The sequence below is a fragment of the Dichotomopilus funicola genome (genome assembly GCF_033296635.1).
Source record: "Dichotomopilus funicola strain CBS 141.50 unplaced genomic scaffold C8A04scaffold_6, whole genome shotgun sequence".
Lineage (NCBI taxonomy): Eukaryota > Fungi > Ascomycota > Sordariomycetes > Sordariales > Chaetomiaceae > Dichotomopilus > Dichotomopilus funicola.
In genome coordinates, this window is record NW_026944027.1 from 178912 (window position 1) to 202886 (window position 23975).

At 56.7% G+C, this 23975-nt stretch overlaps 3 protein-coding genes across 3 annotated transcripts; 1 reads left to right on the forward strand and 2 right to left on the reverse strand.

The window, feature by feature from the left end:
• Window positions 1-563: 563 nt before the first annotated feature.
• On the forward strand, window positions 564-11252 carry C8A04DRAFT_25316 (uncharacterized protein; the record flags this gene model as incomplete). The annotated part of the gene is made up of 4 exons (XM_062779516.1): window positions 564-610; window positions 677-712; window positions 794-1339; window positions 1424-11252. The coding sequence occupies 4 exons, from the start codon at window positions 564-566 to the stop codon at window positions 11250-11252; spliced, it is 10458 nt and encodes a 3485-aa protein (XP_062640119.1).
• An 873-nt stretch (window positions 11253-12125) lies between these two features.
• C8A04DRAFT_34647 (Sodium/calcium exchanger protein-domain-containing protein) lies at window positions 12126-14066 on the reverse strand (the record flags this gene model as incomplete). Its single annotated transcript, XM_062782901.1, has 3 exons — window positions 12126-12169; window positions 12240-13300; window positions 13384-14066. The coding sequence occupies 3 exons, from the start codon at window positions 14064-14066 to the stop codon at window positions 12126-12128; spliced, it is 1788 nt and encodes a 595-aa protein (XP_062640120.1).
• A 2523-nt stretch (window positions 14067-16589) lies between these two features.
• Window positions 16590-22699, reverse strand: C8A04DRAFT_9555 (uncharacterized protein; the record flags this gene model as incomplete). Its single annotated transcript, XM_062785529.1, has 2 exons — window positions 16590-22052; window positions 22145-22699. 2 exons carry the CDS (start codon window positions 22697-22699, stop codon window positions 16590-16592), a joined length of 6018 nt encoding a protein of 2005 aa, XP_062640121.1.
• Window positions 22700-23975: the final 1276 nt, after the last annotated feature.

Genomic DNA, 23975 nt, shown 5'->3' on the forward strand with positions numbered 1-23975 from the left:
CCATCCTGGGGAGCGCACGCAAGTGATGACGACGACCCCCAACTGGAAAACGGCCCAGAGCGGGAAACCCCAAACAGACCGTCGGGCGTGATTGACAGGGGTTGCTTTGCCGAGCCAGGCGCTGAGGTGCACGGTCCAGAACGAAGCACGCGGGGGCCAGGCGTGCCGCTGCAGCAGACCCCTGCTCTCCATGCAGCGCGCCGACCATTGGATGGAGGAGGTTTCCTCCGATCTTCTCAGTGGATTCTGGAGCTTCCATGCAACCCCAATTGCAGGCGCTTTTTGAGCAACGCGACAGAAGATCGCGGCCCTCAACTTTTGGGGGAACGCGAGTATATCCATATTAGGGAACTCGATACCAATCCCCCCGGTTTTCTTAATTCTTAGCCACTGGATATGCGGTAACTAATTCAATTTGACTACATTTCGTCTTCTTTTTTTGTTCCCTTTGATACCTTGCGCTGGGGAATGGCAACGGGCGGCGCACTTCACTTATCTGGGGCCTCGTAGCATCGCGGTGGTGGTTGTACTCCCAACAAGGAAGAGTACCTTTCCGACACAATATGCCCCATGGTGGTTTTTTCTCGGGTGACGGGATAGTATTCCATCCGTAAGCATCACGAAGTCTCCTCCCTCTTACGGACCTAGTCAGACCCTAACCGTCCAACTTCTCCAGACCGTTCCTCGGGATCCTCGTTGCGGGCGGCATCCTGTAAGTCTTTGCAAAGTTCCTTCGAGAGCCATTACTACCTCACCAGTTCCTCGTCAACCGCCTTCTTCTGACTAGCGACAGCTCGGTGTTCTCATTGTTATATTTCAACCGTGTCTTTGCGTCGATCGTCTCCTGGGGCATCCGAACATACACATGGCACCAATACGGCGTCTACATCGACATTAAGGCTCTCCAGATATCGTTGCTGGCGGGCCGTATCTTCTTCACAGGCCTTCGATACCACGGGAATAACGAGACGATCCTGGTGCAGAATGGACACATTACTTGGGCGTACTGGCTGCGACGGGTTCGGGATGTCAACGTGGGGAATCGGAAAGGAGGCCCGCAAGAAACGGATGTCGCGGCGGAAGAGGGGTCTATCAAGCTTCCGTGCCGGGTGAAGGTGACCCTGCGAGGCCTGGAATGGTTTATATACAACCGCAGTCCCGCATACGATTCAATTCTCTCCTCCCTTGCCGATCCCGAGATAACACCCCCCGATACGAACCCCGGACGAGGCGGGCCGGGGACGACGGTACCTGAGGCTCCGGCTCAACTACGACGGCGGCAGTCAAATCGGCAACCAAGCCAGGCGAGGAGCTCGTCTCCCGCACGCTTTTCGACTGGGTTCGAGAGACCGAACACCCGCTCGGATGGACGTGACAGCAACGCTGCTGTGGGAAGCCTGGCGGCTGATCCGGGATTCTCTAGCTCCGAGCATGGGAAGGATGAAGTTGGCGGCCAAGCAGCCAACAACAACAAGGCGGACCTCCCTCTGTTCCTCCAGCTCCTGCCCATCTACTTGACCTGTGACAAAGCAGCCATAGTAATGGGCAACGAGAATACCAAAGCGATCTTGATTCTAAAAACTACGTCGTTGACGGGCGACATCGATGCCACCGATACCGAGACTGTTGACCCGTATCGCCAGTACTTTCGGTTCAAGTTCAAGAACCCCATGGTGGAGATGAAGGATAATATGGATTTCAGAGAGGAGCAGGCTGACAGGGCACTCCGGGACAAACAAGGAGCTCAGGGGTCGCTCACGCCCCCTAAACGATCCTTTCTTCATTGGCAAAAGAGGAGGTTACGTGAGGGGTTGAGAGACATGGTTCCATTTTGGAACAGATCTGTTGAGTCCGTCGCACCCTCAAGCAGGGGGATCGGGACGGCGGCTAGCCAGGCCCCTGGGTCTGGTCAGTGGCAAGGGCTGTCGCGGTATCTGTCCGATGATGTGGACGACCAGAAGTCCAGGTGGGCATCTGCCGAGTATGGCGCTGTTCCCACAATCTTGGATAGCCCCGAGGCATCGTTGACTATCATGTGGGATGTGGTCGGGAAGGTTGGGCCAGAGCCAAGTCAATTGTCGGAGAAGCCACCGGATCAGAAACGCAATATCAACGGCGCCGACCCTCCAGTCTGGGCGATCAACCTGTCGATCCATGGAGGCTCCATAAACTATGGCCCATGGGCTGATAGACACCGGGCAGACCTCCAGCGCATCTTTGCGCCGAGTCTCTGCAAGGACGCCGTCCCCGCCCAGCCCTTGGCCGAGGGCGTGTATCGGATGCCTACACAATTCAAGTTCTACGTGGAGCTCACCGACGCCACCACTCTCCGCGTGCCGGTGAGGGAGCCGTCAAAAAATTGGAGGTGGAAGGGTAAAGAGCCCGCTCCGCCGAAACCGCGGAATAACGACAGTCGCAAGGCCCGCCGATCCAAGAAATCAGAGCAGCCCGCCGACCTGCACCAGCGGCCATGTGGATGGCTCGACTTAAAAGTCCCAGCTAATACGACTGCTTCCTACTCGATGGATATGACGGCCAGCTCTTCGGGGTACACAAACACGCTCGATGTTGATCTACCGAGCGCGGAGGTCACCACGAGCATCAACCACGAGCTTCTCCTGAGGTCCAAACGGCAGAAGATATCCTGTCATCTCTCTACACCATTAGGCTGGAATGCCCTCCGCCAATGGCGTTTCGATATCAACAGCGACGAACTAGAGCTTTACATCTTGCGGGACCATGTGTTTCTCCTGATCGATCTCGTGGACGACTGGACGAGCGGGCCACCGTCTGAGTACCTAGTGTTCACCCCCTTCAAATACCACATCAATCTTGAATTTCCCAACATTCGACTTTTCTTGAATCTTAACGACGCGAACATCGTTAACAATCCAACGGATTTGGAAGACAACACATACCTCATTATCTCCAGCCCACTTCTCACATCGACTACGTGCATTCCCATTGACCAATATCGGCCGAGCGAGAACGCGATTCCGTTTGACATCCGCGCGGACACGGCGTCGGTTGACCTTCACCTTCCACCCTGGAACACCCTAGCACGATTCCTCAAATCCAAGGAGGTCGGACGGCTCGAAAATCTCGTCGTGGACGGGGCGTATCACTACAACGCAACGACGTCACCGGCCAACACCGACACGCTTGTGCTGAACATCAGCGGACAGTCGCCGGTAGCCAACCTCCATGGCTTTACAATCCGTTACTTTCTCATGATCAAGGACAACTACTTTGGCGACGATATCCATTTCAGGACGTTGGAGGAGTACCAAGACATGCTGCGTCTGAAGGAGGCTAACCCGGACGCAGAGTTGACAAACAAGCCACCGCCTAAGAAGTCGAACGACTTGGATGTCATCCTCAGCATAAGGGCTGACGACCCGAAAGTCTTGCTTCCAGCCAACCTGTACTCTGCCGAGCGGCACATCCAAATTGACACTGCGAGCCTCTGCCTCGATTTGCGCTTCACCAACTACTACATGGATATGGACCTCGTGGTGGCCCCGTTGAATCTTTCCCTGGGCAACACCGAGGCAGGAGCCGAGACCCCAATGAGCGCAACTTCGAGCACGCAGCTCTTTATTGACGGGCTTAACGTTTACGGCCACCGGCTCTTTGGTCTGCCCCCAGCGGAGCCGACTTACATGTGCAACTGGGACCTGTCGCTAGGCGCCGTGACGGGCGAGTGTACGACGGAATTTTTGACCACGTTGTCGAGCGCGGGCCAGGTGTTTGCGTTCACATTTGACGACGACGAGAACGCGCTGACTACTTTCTCTTCGATCGTGGTCTACGACGTCACATTCCTCCGCGTCTTTGTGCGTTCGGTCCGACTTTGGCTGCACGTTGAAGACGCCGCGTTTCTCTTCTCAACAGGGGCCGTTGACGTCCACTTCAATGACTGGGCTCGGTCACACTACTCTAGGAGAGCAGAAATCAACATCCCGGACATCAAGCTATCTTGTCTCAGTGCGGAGCTAGCTACCAGGCACAAGGCGCGTCTACAACATCATGTCGTTGAGGCGGACGCGTTGGTGGAAACGAGCGTCAAAGTTGCCATCATCGGGCGCAAGGCCAACTTTTCCAAGGAGAGGAAGCTTCAGCAAGACCTCATTCGCAAGCACGACCAACGGACACAAAGGAGCCCCTTTCTCATCCTCCCCGAGCTCATGGGGGGAGAGGAAGACGATTTCGTTCCGGATGCTGTCGACCCCCCAGCGCAGTGCGTCCCCCCAGTTCCCTTGCCAGTTCGGTCGGACACGAGAGAGACCGATATGTCATCTTTCCGTTCCCAAGCGACTTCGAGTCGGTCGCGCGGCGGGTTACGGCATGCATCTTCTTTTCTCTCCCTCAGCAGTACAGCGCCGAGCAGTGTGGTTATGCCTTTCCGATCAAGCCGGTCGAAAGCGAAGGGGAAAGGGAAAGGAAAATCCCCCGAAGAAACCGCTCAGTACAGCTCGTCCGGTGTCACGTTTGGCGCCGATGGCCGCGGCCGAGTCACCCATCAAGAACAGCAGCAACATGCCCGGGAGCTTTCCCCCTCAACCCGCCACTCTGCCTTTTACAGCATGCCCGGTGAGCAGTCAGAATACCAGGATGCTAGCCACAACACTGTTGCGTTCTCGAGCCAGTATTTTGCACCATACTTCCCGCTCGAGAATACGAAGCCGAGTCACGGGGAAGCCATGATGATGCAAAGCATCGAGAAAGACAGCGACAACGGCTCATCCAGCTCTGGCGGCCCCATCCGCTTTGAGCTAGGGGATGTTGACCCGAATCAGTTCAACGAGGAGTTTGCCTACTCCAGCGTCATTCTCGAACTACCCGCCGGGGTGACCGCGTTCTGTAACCCTACCTCGCTGCGGTACGTCGGCAGCTTGTTCTCGGCCCTGCAGCAAACCGACCCGGAGTATGTGCTCGACTCTCTCCAGATGGACTCCATGAAGCAGATCTTTGACGCGCAAAAGGACAACAAGATACCAGGCCGCGTCAGCGACATGCTAGTCAAGATCCCACACCTGCACCTCCGCATGCTCAACGGCCCCCCGGCAGAGGACTCCTTCTCCGCTAGCCGAGCCGCTGTTGTCGACGAGGAGCAGCAGGATCAGTACGACGTCTCGCTGACCGAGCTGTCCTTCACGTCTCGGTCACATGACACGTGGGAGGATGCCTTCAAACCGCAGAGTAAAGCAACGCGCAATTCGTTCCATCTGAGGCTCGACTCGGCGCAGGTGTCGGCGACGGAGAGGATACAGGGTATGGACAACTCGCAAGCGGCCGCTCTGGTCCGGGTGGATAGTATTCTGGCCTCGATGGGTAACAAAGACGTCACGTACTTTGACGCGGAGATTGGCGGGATTCACGGGAGCACGTCGTCGGGCAAGGTCGACTACCTCGCATCGCTGGTGCATCGGACGGGTCTGCTGACGTCCGAGCTGGGCCCGGTGTTTTCAGAGGCGTCGTCGCAGGAGAAGTTGGTTGTGCGAAGCCTGGTGCACCGGCTCGTGGCCGGCGAGGGTGGACGAGGTGGACGAGCAGCCCCGGACCCGTCGTTTCTGATCCGGCCGTCGGCCATCCTGCGCTCGGCGCGCCAGCATCTGCGGACGTTTGACTCGTGGAAGCTGGCCATGCGGCTGCGGCAGATCTGGACGGTGTTGGAGCCCAGCGAGGGCGAGCAGATCCGTATCGACTCGTTTGCGCCCGTGTCGGCTTCGGCGGCTGAGTCGAGACGGGCTGTGGTGGCCGCCTTTGAGAAGTGGAGGAGCTGGGATTTGAATGATATCGAGGAGAGCATGCTGCTCAACGCGGTGTTTGGGTGGTCGACTGAAGCTGATATGTCGAAGCCGGCGATGGCTGCCGCTACGACTACCGCTGCAACTACAGCTACGGCTACGGCGGCGGCAGCAGCAGTCGCCCAGGACAAGCCGATGCTAGTGGTGGTCAAAATTAAGCAGTTCCAACTTGCGCTTAACCCGGGGCCGAAGCAGAACGAAATCACGTTTGTGGATCTCACGGCAAGGGTTCAGGCCACGCCAGCGAAGGAAACGAAAGGGGCTGATGGTGAACCTAATGGGATAGTCGGCTCGTCGGCCGTGGTGAACGTGTCTTGCGAGGAGGCCGCTGTCGGCCTTAACTGGGAGCTGTGCGAGCTGGCGGATAATCTGCTAGTATTGATGAGGAACATGCAGCAGACTCCGGCACCCGATGAGTCTCCATCCCCGGTCGCGGCATCGCCGTCGGTCAAAAAACCGGCTGAACCCTCGAAATTCTTTGGGCCGAACAGCACAATCCATTGTGTTCTCTCTCTCGGCCATGGCTCCGTTCTCGTGGAGACTGTCAACCTCCTCGCCATGTCCTTCAGCGATGGCGGCCAAGCCTCGATCCTCGTTCGGAAGGGAGCCGGCGACGACAACAACACGATCGATACGAACCTCATCCTCAAGTGCGACTCGGTGATGTCGAGTCTCCGAAGCCACCAGCAGAAACTGGGCAAGCTGACGCTGGACAAGCCCAGCGTGTTTGTCTCCCACGAGCTGCGGACTGACGCGACGACGGACTCGCACACGGTCAAAGCAGCAGCGAGCAACCAGCACATGAGCCTCGTTGTCAAGCAGGACCCGGTCACGCTGGCTGAGGTGGTAGATCTAGTTGTGCGAGATGAGTTTGCGCAGCTGTATAAGCTCAAGGACCAATTCCTCAGCTCGCCCGAGCCGAAAAAGGAGAAAGCGCCCAAGAAGATTGCAGATCGACTGTCGGCGTTCCGGGTCAACGCAGCGCTATTCATGGACCAGTACCTCATCAGCGTACCCCTCCTGCCCTCTCTCACGTACGCCATCCACGGGACGGTCTCCCGCGCGGCGATCGCGGCCAATTTCGGGAAGGAAATCATCTTCGACTTTGACGTCAAGGAGAACTCGCACGATATGCAGGTCCGCGGAGTCAACAATGTGTCGCGCAGCATCTCGCTCCTCCAGATCCCGCCGACGAACGGGCGCATCCGGAGCCATACGGAGTCAACGGCGTCCGGGGAACAGCACTCGGTCAGCCTGTTTACGTCGGTCGAGCTTGTGCAGTTGGACGCGTCGGCTGTGTACAGCTTGTTGTCGGCGCTGAATAGGCCGGAGATCTCGAGTGTGGTGGATGAGCTGCAGCAGCAGGTGAAGGTGATTCAGGAACATTTGGTGGAGGTTACTGGGGATCGTGACAGTGTATCACCGTCGCCGAGTGCAGGGGCGGTTACTGTGTCGGCAGACGAAACCAAGTCAACAGCGACAACAGCACCGCTGGCCTACGCCGTCCACTTGACCCTCGCCGGCCTCCAGGTGTTTGGCAACAGCCCGCTCAAGTCCGACGCCGCACCTCTAGCACACATCTCCTTCGCACTTAGCAGCGTCCATCTGGGGCTCTCAAACCGGCTGGAGCAGCACGGACCGGTGCTGGTGTACCCGGAGTTTAACGTGAACCTGCGCCGTATCGCGTTCGAGATCCAACGTGGCAAAGCCGTCGACGCCATGACGTCGTGCGGTAACCTGGCCTTTGGCGCGTTGATATCGGCTTCCTCGCGCGCTGGCGACGACGGCAAGGAGAAGCGGTTCTTCCACGTCAAGAGCGATGCGTTCGAGCTGAATCTCTCGCCTGACACCATCTCGACTGTGGTGGATGTTTTGGGGTACATGGGCGACAAGATTAAGGATCTTGACACGTCGCGCGAGCTTGGGTATTTGCGCAAGCTGCGGCAGTCGAAGCCCCGGATTGCAATACACGATGCGGACGAGGCAGAAACGGTTGGCGGGGCCGCCGCGCGGGGAGAGCAAGAGGGAGAGGAAGAGACGGACTTTATCGACAATTTCTTGTCGTCTATTACGTACAGCTTTGAGGTCTGCAAGATCCAGATTGCCTGGCTTGTCAACAACAGCAGCAGTAGCAGTAGTGAAACCAAAACGGGCGGCGAGCAACAAGATCAAGATACTGTGGCCGTTGCTATGGACAAGGAGGACCTCGTCGTCTCACTGCAGCGTATCGAGCTGGGCACGCGAACGCGGAACTCGGCGCGACTGGCCCTCGAGGCGTTGCAAGTGCAGATCGTGGGCCCGTCCCGCGACAGGACGCTGCGGTCGCCCAACTCGGCGCTGCTCCCGGAGATCATCTTCAACGTCGCGTATGTGTCCACGGCCGACGCCCGTCGTCTAGCGTTCCAGGCCGTGGGCAAACCGCTAGACGTGCGGCTGACCTCGGGCTTTATTATTCCGGCTGCGCACTTGAGCGACTCGATCAGCTTGTCGGTCAAGAATGTCCAGCAGGCGTCGCAGAATTGGAATCCTGTTGTGGCGGGTCGAGAACCACCGGAAACAACGCAGCAGAAAACAGAGGAGACCCAGGCTGAGACGACGCCTCCGCGGAAGAATATCCTCGGCGGAAAAAGATTGGAGTCCCTCCTCATTGACGCCGATTTTGCAGGCGCCGTTGTGCATCTCACGGGCAAAAAGGCACCAGCCGATTTAGTCTCGGCTACCACTACCGCAAAGTCTGCCTCCTCTCGGCCGTCGGGCTCGGGACGGTCGAGACAGAACCAGCACCAGCAGCATCAGCAAGTGGCATCGGACGACTTAACAATGAGCAGCACAACGCTCAAGTCGCCCGGGCTGGCGTGGAAACTGGAGTTTACCGACAACGGGAAAGATGACCCGTCGCTGCACGCTGAGGTCAAGATTGATGCGTCGAGCAATATCTTGTATCCGTCTGTGGTGCCGCTGGTGGTCGATATTAGTGATAGCGTGAAGAAGGTGGTAAGCAGTCGGGACGACAAGGACACTCCGGGCACTGCTGGGACTGGGACTGGGACTGGGACTACTCATGGGGCTGCTGGTACTGCTGCTACTGGGACGACTCCGCCCAAGCTGCCCGAAGAAGACAGCATCCTCACGGCCGACCCGACGGCCGTGCTGGGCCGCATGAAACTCAACCTGGGCCTGCGCATCTGCAAGCAAGAGTTCTCGCTGAGCTGCCAGCCTATTGCGCGGGTCGCGGCCACAGCCAGCTTCGAGGACGTTTACTTCACCGCCAACACGGTGCGGTCCATGGAGCAGGGCAACTTCTTCGCTATCTCGGGCGCCTTCACGGACCTGCAGGCTTCGGTGCAGCACGTCTACTCGCGCGAGTCGACCGGCAGCTTCAAGGTGCAGTCCATAGTGCTCTCATTCCTCAACAGCAAGCACCTCAGCGGCACTAGCGGCGTGTCGGCCATTTTGAAAGTCAGCCCCATGGAGGTGTCGGTCAACGCGAAGCAGCTACAGGACTTCCTCCTCTTCCGCGAGATCTGGCTCCCTCGCAGTCAATCCGCTGCTGCTGCCGACCCTTCTTCTCCGGCCGGGCCGGTCGCAGTTGCCAAACTGGTCACCGAGACCTCGCAGGGCCATCTTGTGCAACGGTACCAGCAGGTCGCCGCGACGGCTGCCTTCCCCTGGACGGCGAGCATCTCCATCTCGGCGCTCAAGATTGTGGTCGACCTCGGCCAGGCGCTGGGGCGGTCCACCTTCTCGATCAACGACTTTTGGGTGTCGTCCAAGAAGACGTCCGACTGGGAGCAGAACCTGTGCCTCGGCTTCGGCGTCATCAGCATCGAGAGCGTTGGTCGCATGAGTGGCTTCATCACCCTAAAGAACTTCCAGCTGCGCACCGCCATCGAATGGCCTGAACGCGAGCAGGCCCTCAACGAGACCCCTCTGGTCCAGGCCTCTGTTGGGTTCAGCCAGTTCCGTGTTAAAGCCGCCTTTGATTACCAGGCCTTCCTGTTCGCCGACATCACCTCGCTGGAATTCCTCATGTACAACATCCGCCGCAGCCAGGATCAAGATCACCAACAGGACGGCATCGGCGATCGCCTCGTGGCCAGTCTTGATGGCGAGGCCGTCCAAGTCTTTGGCACCACCAGCTCGGCCGCTCAGGCTATCGCGCTGTACCAGGCCTTCCAACGGCTGGTGCAGGAACGCAAAGCCAACTTTGAGATCTCGCTGCGGGAGATCGAGCGGTACATGCAGCGCAAGTCGGTCTCGGCCCCGCCCGGCGTCATGCAACGGCTCGGCGGCAGCGGCTCTAAGACGGCTAATGCAGGCGGCCCGGGGGCTGCCACGGCCGCAGCTGGTACTGGTGATGACGCCGGCAGCAGTCTACCCATGCTCAAGTCGCCCATCTCGCTTGACACCGACGTGGTGGTCACACTCAAGTCCCTTAATCTGGGCGTGTTCCCCAGCACGTTTACGGACCACCAGGTGTTCAAGATGGAGGCACTCAATGCGCAGGCCCGGTTTGCTGCGTCGGTGCAGGACGACGGGCGGGTTCACAGCGTGCTGGGTTTGACGCTGGGACAGTTGCGGATTGGTCTTGCCGAGGTGAGGGCGGCCCGGACGGGGGTTGCAGGTGCTATTACTGGGGCCAGTGCTGTGGCCGCCAGTTCTGGTGCTGGTGCTACGGGGGCTGCGACTGGAACGGGCACAGATGCTGGAGAAACAGGCCCGGATGGTGGTGCTAGCGCTGGTGCTGGCGGTGTTGAACCGACAGTATCATCATCCACAACGGCAACAACAGCAGCAACAACAACCACCACGAGCAAAATCCCCGGCGACCTCTCCGTCGAAGACGTCGTCCAGCGCGCAACCGGTTCCCGCGGCGGGACCATCCTCAAGGTGCCCCGCGTGGAAGCCGTCATGCAGACCTGGCAGCGGCCCGACTCCAAGCGGATCGAGTACATCTTCAAGAGCGCCTTTGAGGGCAAAGTCGAGGTCGGCTGGAACTACAGCCGCATCAGTTACATCCGCGGCATGTGGTCCAACCATGCACGCACGCTGGCCCAGACCTGGGGCCGCGAGCTGCCGAATGTCACGGCGATTCGGGTTACGGGCGTGTTGCCGTCGTCGTCAGCATCATCAGCAGAGAAGGAGGACAAGGAAGAAAAGGAGAAAGACCAGACACAAACACAAACAACAACAGCAGCAACCAACAAAATAACAGCCGAAGTCAAAGTGCCCCAGTCCAAATACGAGTACCACCCGCTTGAGGCCGCCGTCATCGAGACCCCGCAGCTGCGCGACATGGGCGAGGCCACGCCGCCGCTCGAGTGGATCGGTCTGAACCGTGACCGTCTGCCGAACCTGACGCACCAGATCGTCATTGTCACGCTGCTGGAGCTGGCTGGTGAAGTGGAGGATGCGTATTCGAGGATTTTGGGGAGTACGTGATTGGGGTTTCCTTACTTGATTACTTGGGATGGAGTTAACAGGAGTATTGGGGTAATATTTTTGGCGGGGCTTTTCCTAAGTCTTTTTCTTTTTGTGTATTGCATGGAAGAATCGTTGAATTGGGGGACCCAAGGGGAAAGAGGGTTAAGGTATCGCATAAGCATCGTAATGGGAGTAAAGATCAGGGCGTTAACTATTAGACTGGGATTGGGGTAATAGAAGGATGAAATAAGTATGTAATGCGGAAAATAGTAAATTGAGTTCCCTTAGAGATTGATACTTCTCTCTCCCTCGGCTACTAGAATGGCGTTTCAAACGCTGTCGTGTATGTCGTGTATGTTAGGTTAGTAAGGTACATAATATTGTGTAAAATGTAAATACTGGCGGGTGATGACTTACCAATTACCATGTTTGAACCTAAAGCATAAAACATCAGTGGTATGATTCGGAATTTAAAAACAGAAAAAAAAACTAGGGGGGTCGGCCAAAAAACAAACATGTCACCATTCCTATCACGGCGAGCACTACACAATAATCTCGAACCATAGAAAGCGGATTAGATGTTGCTATCTAAAACCAACGCTCACTCTATCTCCTATCTCATCTACGCCCAAAACAAGGCAAGAGAACAGAATACAAAAAAGAAAAACATAATCGCCCAATTCCTCTTGTTCCCATAAATACATTAAAAACTCGAACATCAGCGAAGGGTGGATATATATGTACAGTTTGAGAAACTTTTAAAACGTTTGATGCCGCGAAGCTTTTTTGTTGGTTTCTCGCTTGGAACGGCGCATCAAGGATGTGTGAAGGGCAAAGTAAGAAGGTAAGGAGATGGAAGAGAATGGACGTCAACTAATCGGTCTAGGCCGACTAGCTGGTGGATGCTGTGTGGGATTCGGTGTCGGTGGGATACCCTGGAGTCCCCGTTAGTAAATGACTCTAAAGAAAAAAGGGGGAGGGGGGAAATTGAAAAATAAAACTTACACCACGAACACACGGCAATAATGGCGTATAAGCACATCAGCAACATGCCCTCCAACCAATGGCTCTTGCCATCCGCAATCAGATAATTTACCAGCAGCACCGACACGAACAGCACAGCCACCTGGAACGGGTCAAAGCTAAGCGCCATGTCGTCCAAACCCATACCCCAGCCGATGATAACGAGCAGCGGAATGATGAACAGCGCAACTTGCATACTGGACCCAACAGCCACGCCAATCGCGAGGTCCATCTTGTCCTTGATAGCCACAGTAACAGCGGTCGCGTGCTCCGCCGCGTTGCCGACAAGCGGCAGGAGAATAAGCCCGACAAATTCCTTGGAGACGTTCCCGCCCTCGGTGACGGCGCTGATGCCATCGACCATGAACTCGGCGCAGAAGGCGATGATGACGGTGGAGATGGTGAGCGTGGCGACGGCGACGGTGAAGTGCAGCTGCGGCTCCTCGCCTTCTTCTTCCTCGTCCGGCTCCCCGCTGTAGCCGTGCCCGTCAGCATTAAGCTGCATATTCTTGCGCGGCGGCTGTGTCAGGTGGTCGTGCATGCGCTCGTTTTCCGTCTTGCTCGAGGGTAGGCTGTGGCCGCCGACCATGCCGGCGGGCGCGACGAAGCCCTGGGTGATGGCGCCCTTGGGCAGCTCCTCCTTGCGGTGCCGGAACGGCTTGGCCTCGACCTTTTGGGATTCTTGCGCGAAGACTGCGGAGTGGGTCTTGAGCTGGAAGAAGAGGTAGGCGCCGTAGACGATGAGAAGGATGACGGAGGTGCCGCGGGACAAGCGCGCGACGTCGGCCTTGGGGGTCTTGCTAGCGAGGTCAAAGACAGTCGGCACAATGACGCCCGCGACGGCTAGGGCGAGCAGACTGGCCGCGGTCTGGGCAACGGTGGTGTTGAAGAATTGCTCTTGGCGACGGAGGCCGCCGAAGAAGAAGCACATGCCCATGACCAGGAGTAGGTTAGAGAGGATACTGCCGATGAGCGAGGTCTGGACGATGACAACTTCGTTATCGATGAGGGCGATGATGGCGACGATCAATTCGACAGCGTTTCTAAGGCACTTTTGTCAGCACCTTTCCCATCCCGCCCCGCTTGCTCCCAAATATCATAGAGCCAAGGATGAGGTTACGCTTACCCAAACGTAGCATTGAGCAGCCCCCCGACGGTCTCGCCGGTGCGCAGGGCAATCTCCTCGGTCGCAAAGCCGAGCATACCAGCCAGGGGCACAATGGCGATAAAGTTGACCACGAAGACGGCTTTGCGGTCAACAGCGGGGATGTAGTTGATGGCGATACCCACAGGGGCAGCGAGCAGCAGGATGTTGAGCCATGAGCCGAAAATGGTGCGCTGGATCTGGTTGCGGACAGTGAAGGGCTCCTTGGGGGTGAGGTGCTTGAAGAATGTGTGCTGTTTTTTCTCCTTCTTTTTCTCCGACTCAGCTTCGCCCGCGAGGGCTTGTCCCCCAGCTGCGCTTTCATCGGTCGACTGAGCCAGCCCAGTTCGTTGGCGTAGGGTGTTCTGGGTGGTTGTGCCGTGGCTCTGGCTGCTGGCGTCAGCGTCGGCGTCAGATCCTTGTCCTTCGCCATTCGCGGTGGTCGGGGTCAGTTCGGCGCTCGATTCGCCGGTTTCCGGGCGGCCCTGGGACGTCTCCTTAGTGAAGCTCCCTGTGGGCGACTTCGCGGGCGCAGTGCGGGCCGGTGCAAGCCAGTTGCTCTCGATATCGTTGGGGCGCGAGGTAAAAGAAGTAGTCCGGCGACGACCAGCGAAGAGGTTGAAGCCACTGCCGTCTCCGCGCGCAGCCTCCCTGCTGGCCTGCATCCTGAGGGCGTAGGTGTTGACTGGTGAAGCGTTTCTGGTCAGCGCCATGTCAAATCAAACAGCGATAGCAGGATCAACGACTCCGCGAAGGAGGCGAGATGATTCAGGTTATCCAGGGGTTCCTTACATTGCGACATAGCGTCAATTTGGTGGGGAATCTTCCTCGCGATTGACCCACGTTGGTTTGGAGGTCGCGTTCGGCGCGCTCACAACGTGTTGAGGCCGGATTGGTATGTATGGTATGCACTAGATCATGGAACAAGAGGTTGTGGTTAGCAAGCGCCAAGGGCGTTAGTTTATGAGGGAAATTGGGGTGTGTGATGAGTAGCGCCCAATGTACTGCTTTTATACAACCCAGACAAAAACCAGCGGCAAGAAAGCCGGAAAACAAGGCCAATACACTCACATTTCTTGCAACCGCGGAGGCAATCAATCAATTCAGCGAGCACTTGATTCTTGCCGTTCCCCAAGGTGTGACACGGTGAGGATGGTGAGGATATAGGGCTCAAAGCGGCCTCCCAAAGAAACGAGGAGAGATGTAATCGATATGCGCGTGCGCTTTCGCGAGGCGGCTTTTCCTTTGCGCTGGCTCCAGTCGTTTTTGTCGCGCTGCCACGAGCTAACCGCTGCGTGGTGCTGAGGTTTCGGGTCGGAGTCCGGGTCACGATAGACGGTGGTGTCGGGTCATGGGTTGAGGTGTGTGAAAGAAACGAATCCGTTTGTTGGAGAGGAAGGGGGGAGCAAAGGGAAAAGTCGCCAACGACCGACGAAACATGGAATTGGGTTCTTGAGTGGGATGGGGCGAATTCACTCCATCGTAAAACACCCTGTGCCATGGGGATCTCTCCCGTGCCCCTGGTGCCGGACATGTCTGTTCCCCGTGCCAGGGGCCGAGCACCACTCAAACCAACGGGATACAGAAGTCGTAAACGTGCGCGTGCTGCGGCGTGGCATTGATTCCAAACGTCCCCTAATCACCAACAATGTAATCTTCAGTTGGTGTTCCGTAGCTTGTACTCGTAAATGTCCCCCGAATCAACCAAACCGGCCCCCGTTGAAGAGGGACTTCACCCGGCAAAACGCAGGTACAAGTTCCAGCGCTGCAGGCACTGGAGCTCGGATGCATCCAGCGTGGGGCAGATCTCGCGCTGCACCCTGCCCATCCTCATCGTCAGACAGAGCGCGCCTATACTCATAACTTACTAGCTACATATTAAAATTACGTCGGGGTGAAGATTTCCTGTTTCTTCTCAGCTTCCCTGTTTCCATTCCGAAGCTGCGGCCACAGCAGCAGCCCATACGCAACTCCCACTGGATTGCTTCGCCAGTTCCTCTCTCCTGTGTAAGCCACAACGTGTTCGCAAGGACGAGAAGAACCAATTGGGTGTAAAGCGTGCGCAAACAAAACAGGAAACAAAGACAAAAGCCAAAATCGGCACAAAAAAGGGACGTCAAACGGAAACGCCAAGCCCCATATTTTCCTCTCGTCCCAGATCCTGATCATCCCCCCATCTCGGAAGTCAAGCCTTGCCAAGTTGGGCCAAGGCGGGCCCGCCCAGTCCAAGGAAAACTATCACTGGCGCAGCTCGGCCAAAGGATGGAGTCCCGTTCTTGTCCCGTCCTTGGACTTCTTGGATTTCTTGGGGGTTTTGACGTCTCGCCTGTTTGCTTATCATTCTCTACACAGTACGCACAAGTTGCGCCTTTCCCCCTTTCTTTTCGTTTTAGACTCAGGTATCAATTGCGGGGGATTGGGCTGAATGGGTTGGTCACACAAGATCTTAACGGCCGGTTTTATCCCCCAACCAACGGTCTAACCGAGGACTTTTGTCCCTCCCACAAGAAATCGGATCACGCCCTGGACAAGTTCCGACAGGTTTCCTCTCCAAGCATTGGTTAATCCTCAAGCGGCCATGCGCCTCGAAACCAATCGATTGGATAGTTGATACCATGTTCTGCGCAGTGATGACGATGACGGGCTCTCAAGCCGGCCTGGGCACGCTTTCGGTTCGTTGCCCCGGAAAATCTGTTGGCCGAGAATTAGGAGGCCTCCGACTCCTGAGACAGCCGATATGGGGCGCATGCGCTGCTACAAAGAGACGATCGATGACGATTTGAAAGGGTCCGTGCACCTTGAAATATATCCCAATTTGGCAAGTCGTGAGAATTCCAAAGTTCAAATGAGTGCAAACGGATCGAGGTCCCAAGCATATGTGGAATGTAAGACTATTATTTACACCATCAGAGAGCGGCGAAAGAGATTAGGTACACTTACAGATGGAGTCTCCTCCATACCCAAAAAATTACCCGCCCACCGACGTAGCCAAATCCAGTTCAATACCCAACTCAAATGCATTTTGCTTTGCGCTGTGACAAACCTCCTGCTCTCCGAAGCGTTGTCTCGCGCTGCTTGCGTTATATCTTCTCAACCCCCAGTCACAATAATCGCCATATCTCACATATTACACTCTGGGGCTCTTCCCTTCATCCCACGCCTTCTCACACTTTTCCTCCAAACACTCCCTATTTACCTCCCGCATCGTCATCTCCCTTGTCCACCTTGTCTGCCTTATCCCCCTTGTCCCCACCCTCCCTCAGCCGACTCAGCGACAGCCCTCCCAACAGTCCCTCATACTGTATACTGCCCCGCCGGAGCAATTGACTCGCTGACATGAACGCGGGGCTGGGGCTTGCCGTCCTAGGACTCGCCGCATAACCGCCGGCGTTGCTACCATCCGTTCCAACCGCACCACCACCCACACTCCCACTGCCGGTACCACTGACACCAACACCAGGGCTGCCCACCCTAGGTACACTCGCAGCTGCGGCCACAGCCGCCGCAGCATTCGAGGCCGCCAGTACCCCGGGCGGCAGACCCAGCACCGGAATGTTTCCCTCCGGCACAGCCGCCGAAGCCGAGACCGAGACCGTGTTTAGCCCCGTGGTCGGCGGCGCCACCCCTGCCGTACCCGCGCCCGTGGTTGCGCCAAAAGCAGGCGTCATAGCCGCCCCGCCTGCGCTCGTCGTTGCAGGCGCTGCCGTCTTGAGCTCGCGATAAAAAGCCTCCAGAGCCTGTGCGTCAAGGCAAAAGGCATCTAGTTCATCTTTGATCCATTCTGGTTCTTGTGTCGTCCACGTCGACCACGCTGAGCCTGCGACTGATGGTGCTGTAGTGGCAGTGGATAGCGCGGGGGGCTTTGGATGCAGTTGGCCCTGACCTAGACCCGGTGTGCCTGCTGCGCTGTTTGGTGTGCCACCCTGGGATGACAGGGCTGGACGGACGACGGGGGAGAGGAGAGACGGCACGGATGCTGCTGACACGGCAGCGGTGGTGGGCCGCAAAGCCGGTGAGGCCGCCGGGGACGCGTCGTAGGGCGGTAACGGGGATTGGAGGCTATACGGAGTGTAAGACCCGGGCGTAATGACACGGATCGAGGAGCTGAGGCCAGGGGTGCCAGCGCCTGGCTGATTTTGTTGTTGCTGTTGCTGCTGCTGCTGCTGCTGCTGCTGTTCCCCCCGGAGCTCCTTTTGCATTTCCTTCTCCCGAGCTGCAAACGCTCGGCTGCTGTAAAGCCTGTTGGCTAGGAGCAGAAAGTGGCCCTCATCAGTAATTTCCGCAAGAAGAGACCCTGACCGATGGATGTATTGCGTGTGCCGGAAGTCGGGCTTGCCCCAGGAGTAGGACACGTCCACATTAGTGGGAAAATTGGACGATGCCTCCACGTCGAGAACAAAGTCGAATTTGCGGAGGATCGCCTTTTGATAAAAGTGCCGACCTGGTTGGGCCACGGGAGTGAATGAGGTCCGGTCGAAATAGGTAACCGGCGATTGCTCCGGTGGCGGAGCTGCCAGCTTGATGATGTACGGCCGTCGGAAGGGATTGACGTCGCTGATGGCGCATGCTTCAGCAATGGGCACTTCAACGAGCCGGAGCCCATACTGGGCAGCCTCGCGCCCCCAGTTCTCAACCACGTCTTCGACGAGCTTGGCCGTCACATTCATCCAGTCAACCCGGATGTGGTAGCAATTGTCAGGATTGTGCAGCCTGTCGTAGTGCAATTCCACGATCTCGGGACGGTACGAGCGCTTGCGGTGGTCCACATCGTACTTGATCACTTTACTCAGGACCACCTTCGGTTTGTTCCCGGACCCCCCCTGCAGCCCAGTCGGCGTGATTGAGCCTGAGGTTGTCGAATCCTCTTCATGGATCGAGCTAGGCCGAGAAACGCTCTGCTGCGTGTCGCGCGGAGGTTGCTCTCCTATCGGTGTCGAAGGCACTGACCCTTGGCTCCGCTTGTTGTTGAACCAGCCCTGCGGTTGTGGCTTCGCAAACTCGCTACTGATCTGGTAAAAGTACTGACCGTCCCTGAACTGATGTCTTTTCTCGACGTGCACAAACAACCCGCTATCCTTTTTGCCCTCCTTCTCCTTCTCTTCTGCCACCATAAGACGTTTGCCCAGGGCTTCAGCTTCCTCACGGTCTTCCAAATCGTCAAAGTTTTCCAGAAGCCAACTTGTCATATCTGAGCCAATGAAGCAGTTGTAGTGCCATCGGAAATGCCACCTGCGATTCTTCATCCGAACACCCCCGTTCTCCTCGGGCTGCTGCATTGCCTCGGCAAGTGCTGCCAAGTTGATGTTCTTCTTGGAAAACGGCTCGCGATTCCTCACCAGTTGCCCCTTGCGATCCAGTCCCTCGAACAAGGGCAATGTTTCCAACTCGGCAGCAATCACCACCGATGGGTCTTCAGTTTTGTAAATGATGTTTAGGGGGTTCAAGTCCTTCTTTTGCCGAACCCCAGAGCCATGAAGCCGCCGTTCGTTGGGTGGTACGTAACGATGTCTCTGCCACAGAAGCGCAAGCTTCCGGATGCCTTCAATGCGAGTTTCCTCTTCGTTGTCGCCCGTTTCATTTCCGGTGACCGATGATCGTCGGCCAGTCATTGGGATCAGAACGAACCGAGCTCGCCAGAATCGGAGATGTTCCGTCAACTCGTCATTGTGGCCCGCGACGAACGCATCAATGTAGTTCCAATTCCTTTCCGCTCTCGGTGTAATCAGGTCAAACTCGCTCGAGTGGTAGGAACTGTCTAGTAACGTCCGAATGGCCGGCCTGTATGTTGGCTGTCGATGGCCCTGGCCGTAGGTCGGCGCGAAGATGTCGGTTGGTTTCCGGACGAAAATGTTCACTTCAACCTCGCTACCATTGACGCACGAGAGCTGATGGATGGTGTTGCCAACTGACATAAAAATGCTGAAGCCGTCCTCCATCACCCGATCTCGCGAGAAAATGTCGGCAACCTTTATCTGCTTTTGTCCAAAGGCTCTCGCGACAGCGGGGCCCACGACAATCTGGAACCCCTGAGAGAACCGGAGGCTAACGAGCTCTCGTAAGAGTTCGTCGCGCGACCTCGGCTCTTCCTCAAGTTCATCGTCGAAGTTCTGTGACACATTGTACGGCCGACGCTCATATTCAGTTTCAAACTGAGTTTTTGAGGGGAAGTACTCCGAGGTCAGGGGCACGGAAGCCGGAGAACAAAGGCTCTTCCACTTCATAAATCTCATCTCCTGTGGCCTCGGGAACACGTGCTGCCAGCGGCTGTACAGCATGGCCATGTCCACCTCATTCGTATCCGGATTTGACGGGTTGATCAGCGTGAGCCAAGGTGACAAGGCCGTGTTCGGAGATAAGGTAGACGGTAGCTCCGGGATGGCTCCGGCAAGGAGTTTCGAATTGTAGACCTTCTTGGCATCTTCCGCCCGAATTGCGTTTGAATACTGATAATCTCGATCTTGCGCTGGGGGTTCCGGGCGAAGCGTGGTTGCAAGAATGGAACCCGATAGCATGTGGGCAGCAGGTTCGAGGTGAGAATTCCTGATCACAATGGGGCGGCTTGGTGAGTCAGTTGGGAACTGTGGTCCCGGCTGCGAGAGCGTCGGCGTCGGCGTCCCCGACACACCACGAGACGATGACGGGCGTTGGTTTGCTTTTGACGGGCTCACTCGCAAATCTTGGGAGCTCCGAGATGGCGTGAGGGTTTTGGAGGCCCCCACACTCTCCATGCTAGCCTCCGCTGTGGCTACTACAGGTGCCGCAATACCAAACCCTCGGTTGCCTAGACTGATATGACGCATGAATTTTGGGGCCTTGAGCGCTGTTGACGAGGAAGACGATGACGATGAAGTCGCTCTCGCATCAGCCTTGTTCGATCCAACGCTTACGCTCTTGCGGTTTACCGGAGGTGGTCCCTTGAATCCCGAGGAGGCCGGGCGATGGTAGGGTGAAAGGTCGGGGAGGGTATGTTGAGTAGCCGTTGAGGGCCGGCGGGCTGCGAACGACGTCCCTAGAAAGCTCGTATCCTCCAATCCTGACCGTCTTGGCCTGGAGCCACGATGCGTGGGTCGGCGTGCCCTGCAGTCATCGTACTCCTGCAGTTGCTTCCATATCGATTTCTCACCAGGCTTGCTGTACCTATCCGGGGCAAACTTTTGGAATCCATATACATGATCGAATAGAGTTTCGGGAGGGCGTTGAATTCTTGTAATGACACGACCTTCCGCGTCAAATTCAGGTTTGGGAACCGAACTCGCGAGGACTCCGTCAAGTGGGAAGCAGTGATCCATGTGTAGGGGTTTGATTTCGATCTCATTCGTTTCCATCACGCTTCTCATTTGAAGGTCGTACATACGGCAGCGGATGGGGAAATCGTCGCCGCATTGGCTTTGCGTGGCATCCGACACAGATAAGGCAATGCCTTGGTACGATAGTTCCTCTTCATGGGCGCCTGTCCAGTACGAAACGTGAAGCCACTGGGGGACGGCAGACACCCACTCGTCCTGAGATGATGGTGGGCCGGGAGCTTCACCGTTACGATGACCATCCATTTTTTTGCTCGGGGAATAGGAACCAGCAATGCTGTTGTAACTTCCAAAGGTGAGAGTGGTCTGCTTGGGGGTGCTTCCTTGGCTGAGGTCCACCTTGGTCTTGCGAGTCGGCTGTCCAACCTGGTGCGGATTGCGATAACGGAAAAGGGGCACAGAATGGAGCGGGACGTTGGGGATGCATATCAAGTCGATACCAATTCCGTTTCCGACAAGCGCCTCCGTGGTACGGCGGAGTGCATCGTACTCAACCTCAAAGACACCGGGGCTAGGGCTGATGACGACAACTGACACGCCGGTCCTTGTGAGGTCCCTATCGATGTAGTCGTGGGCGTAAAGTGACGAGGCCATGTTGATGGCTTCGAGAAAGTTCCCGTGAATGGCCCGCGATGCTTGAGCTTTGATCCCATTCAACAGCACCTCTCGGTCGGCGGAGTCCCCGTCAGAACCGGGCGAATCTAGGGCCTTTTGGTGGTAGGTGCTGATATCTTTGCGGAAATAATTGAACTCGCGCTTGAGCTGGTGCAAAATCTTGGTCCACTCACCGCTACCCATCTCGCTAACCACAACTCGGTAAAAGTCCTTGTACGGCCGGCGGTCCTCGGCGCTTTGAACACCGGTGTAGTAATCATGATGAGCCGTCGCAGACGCGAGCTCGTTAGAAATACCCGTATCATACTCGACCCGGGCGAAGAGGACGATGGTGACGAGATGCTTCACCCGCATGGCCGCCCATTTCTTGAACAACGCAGGTAGAAAACCATTGACGACCTTGTTAAACGTGATCTCGCCGGAGCCGTCTGGATCAAAGTCCCACATCTCGCGAGCCATCTGAATGAAGAGCACATAACGGGCTGACTCGCTGCGGAATACGGGTTTTGTATCCCGTCCAAAGAAGGCTGATTGTGCCTTGCGCCCATCCACGTAGACAGCGGTCACCTGGGCCTTGACCGTGCCTAGAAACAACACCAATTGACCCTTGTACACCGTCCTCTCGGCCAATTCACCGACGGCCATCCGCCACATGTCGGCTCTCGAGAGATACTGGTCCTTAAAGCACAGCTCGACGTGGGACGCTTCGACGGCCGGATGTTTTGCATCAATCTACTTCTCTCAGCAAGTCTGCATCATTTCCAAGGTTGACCAACTTTCCCCCAAAAAATGTGGAATTATAAAAGGGGTTTCGCTTCACATACGGGAGTTAAGGTAACCTGGGTACCCTTCCTCATGCCGAAGGCGTCGGCGATGTGTTTCGCGACGTACACTTCCACAGAAGAGTAACGAGCCTTTAGTTCCCTGGGCATATCTTTAGCCACACATATGTAGCGTTTCTCCGCGCAATTTCCAGCAGCCCCCTCTTTGCGGTCTTGCACCGGCTTGTGGTGGTGCGAATTTTGGGCGGCCTTTTCTGAATCCCCCTTAACCACGTCGATGGCCACTAGGCTTCCGGGTTGGACATCGTCGCCTATGTGATCTAGGTTTAGCAGCACCTCATCACGGGCAAATGACTCGTTGACCGTGACGGTCCATCGCCGGTCAGCGTGCATGCGGGACGAGAGGCGAGAAGATGGACGTTCGCGGAGGGTGGAGTTGCTCGAAGCCGTGTCTCCGGGTGAATTTGGGTAGGCGGGGTCGTGGGCGCGGTCATGGCTCTGTTTGCTGAAATGTCGTAGGTGGTTTGGCCAGTTCGGTCCCTTTGCAGACCCCGGCGTCGCGGCCGAGGACGAGGAGGAGGCATTGCGCGAAGACATGAGAATGGATTGAGCGCCCACCGCAACTCATCAATCCCGATCCCATCGAGCAATTGAGTGTTGGTGTTGTATTATCATCGCGCCATTCCTTAACAATGGCGGTGGTCTAATGCGGAGCACCGCAAATTGGTGCCTTAGGTGTTGGGATGCAAGATGAAGAAAGATGGTGAAAAAAAGGGAGGAAAATCGACTTGGAACGGCAGGCGGTTTCCAAGCTGCAGCGTCGTCGTGATGAGCCGCAGGCGCAATCCGACCCTGGCAAGCCTGGCCCCAGCCGGGCAGTGAGCTCATGCCGGCAGAATCGGTGGGGTTGCCTATACCGCCTTCCTAGACGAGCTCTCCGCCTCCAGGACGGACGCATTGACGGGGAGTCCCGACTTTCCCCCACACAACCCCTTTCCGGATGGAGTCGTCCAATCGTCCCAACACACACCTTCCAGTTCCATCCCACCTACAATTGCAAGCCACACTCTGCTTTCTTTCGAGGTAGGCTCCTCTCAACCGGCGGCCTAGACAATTCAAACAACTCCGACGCGCCGGAACGATCCCCGGACCCCGGACAATTCAAGTCACAAAGTGATGGCCATGTCTCAACTGAAATGGAGGGGGATTGCCAGATCATCAACTTGATCGTAGGGCGGGTGCAAAGGAAAACGGTAAAACCTTTCCCTGTTAGAAACAAAGCTCTGCTGCAATTCCGAAACGCCCGATGCCTGCGGATTTCCACTATGGCTCGTTTCCTCGGGGCTTGACGGTAGTTTATCAGTAACTCGGGCACCTCCCTCACCAAGCACAGTCTTTGTGTGAACCTACCATGCCTGGGCCGGAGGTACGTACCTACCGGAGGTAGGTCGGTACTGCGTACTGAAACACCCCTTCCCGGCATTTATCGAACCAACACTTCCCCGGACCGGCAGTGCCACCTCACGGTAGGAAGCGTGCCTTGCATGAGCGTCGCAATGCTGGGAGACGACCACACCTGGCCGGCCAGCTGTCGAGTTGCCCAATAAACAAAACATGGCGCAGGTCCTGCGGGCGCCGGCACACCGCCCTGCCTTGTTCAATTGGACCTGCCTGTTCTTTTTTACGTTATGTACGAGCCGCTCAAAGGCACGAGGTCCCGGCTCGCTGGCAGCCAGTTGTTGATAGTCCCTATATAAGGTATCCACAAAGTCCCATGTATGAACCTGCTGTGCGAGCTTGTCGTGCACCCAAGCTCAACGCACCCGTTGTTGTACAACACCATTACCTCCTTGTTCGTACTCCCGTCTACATG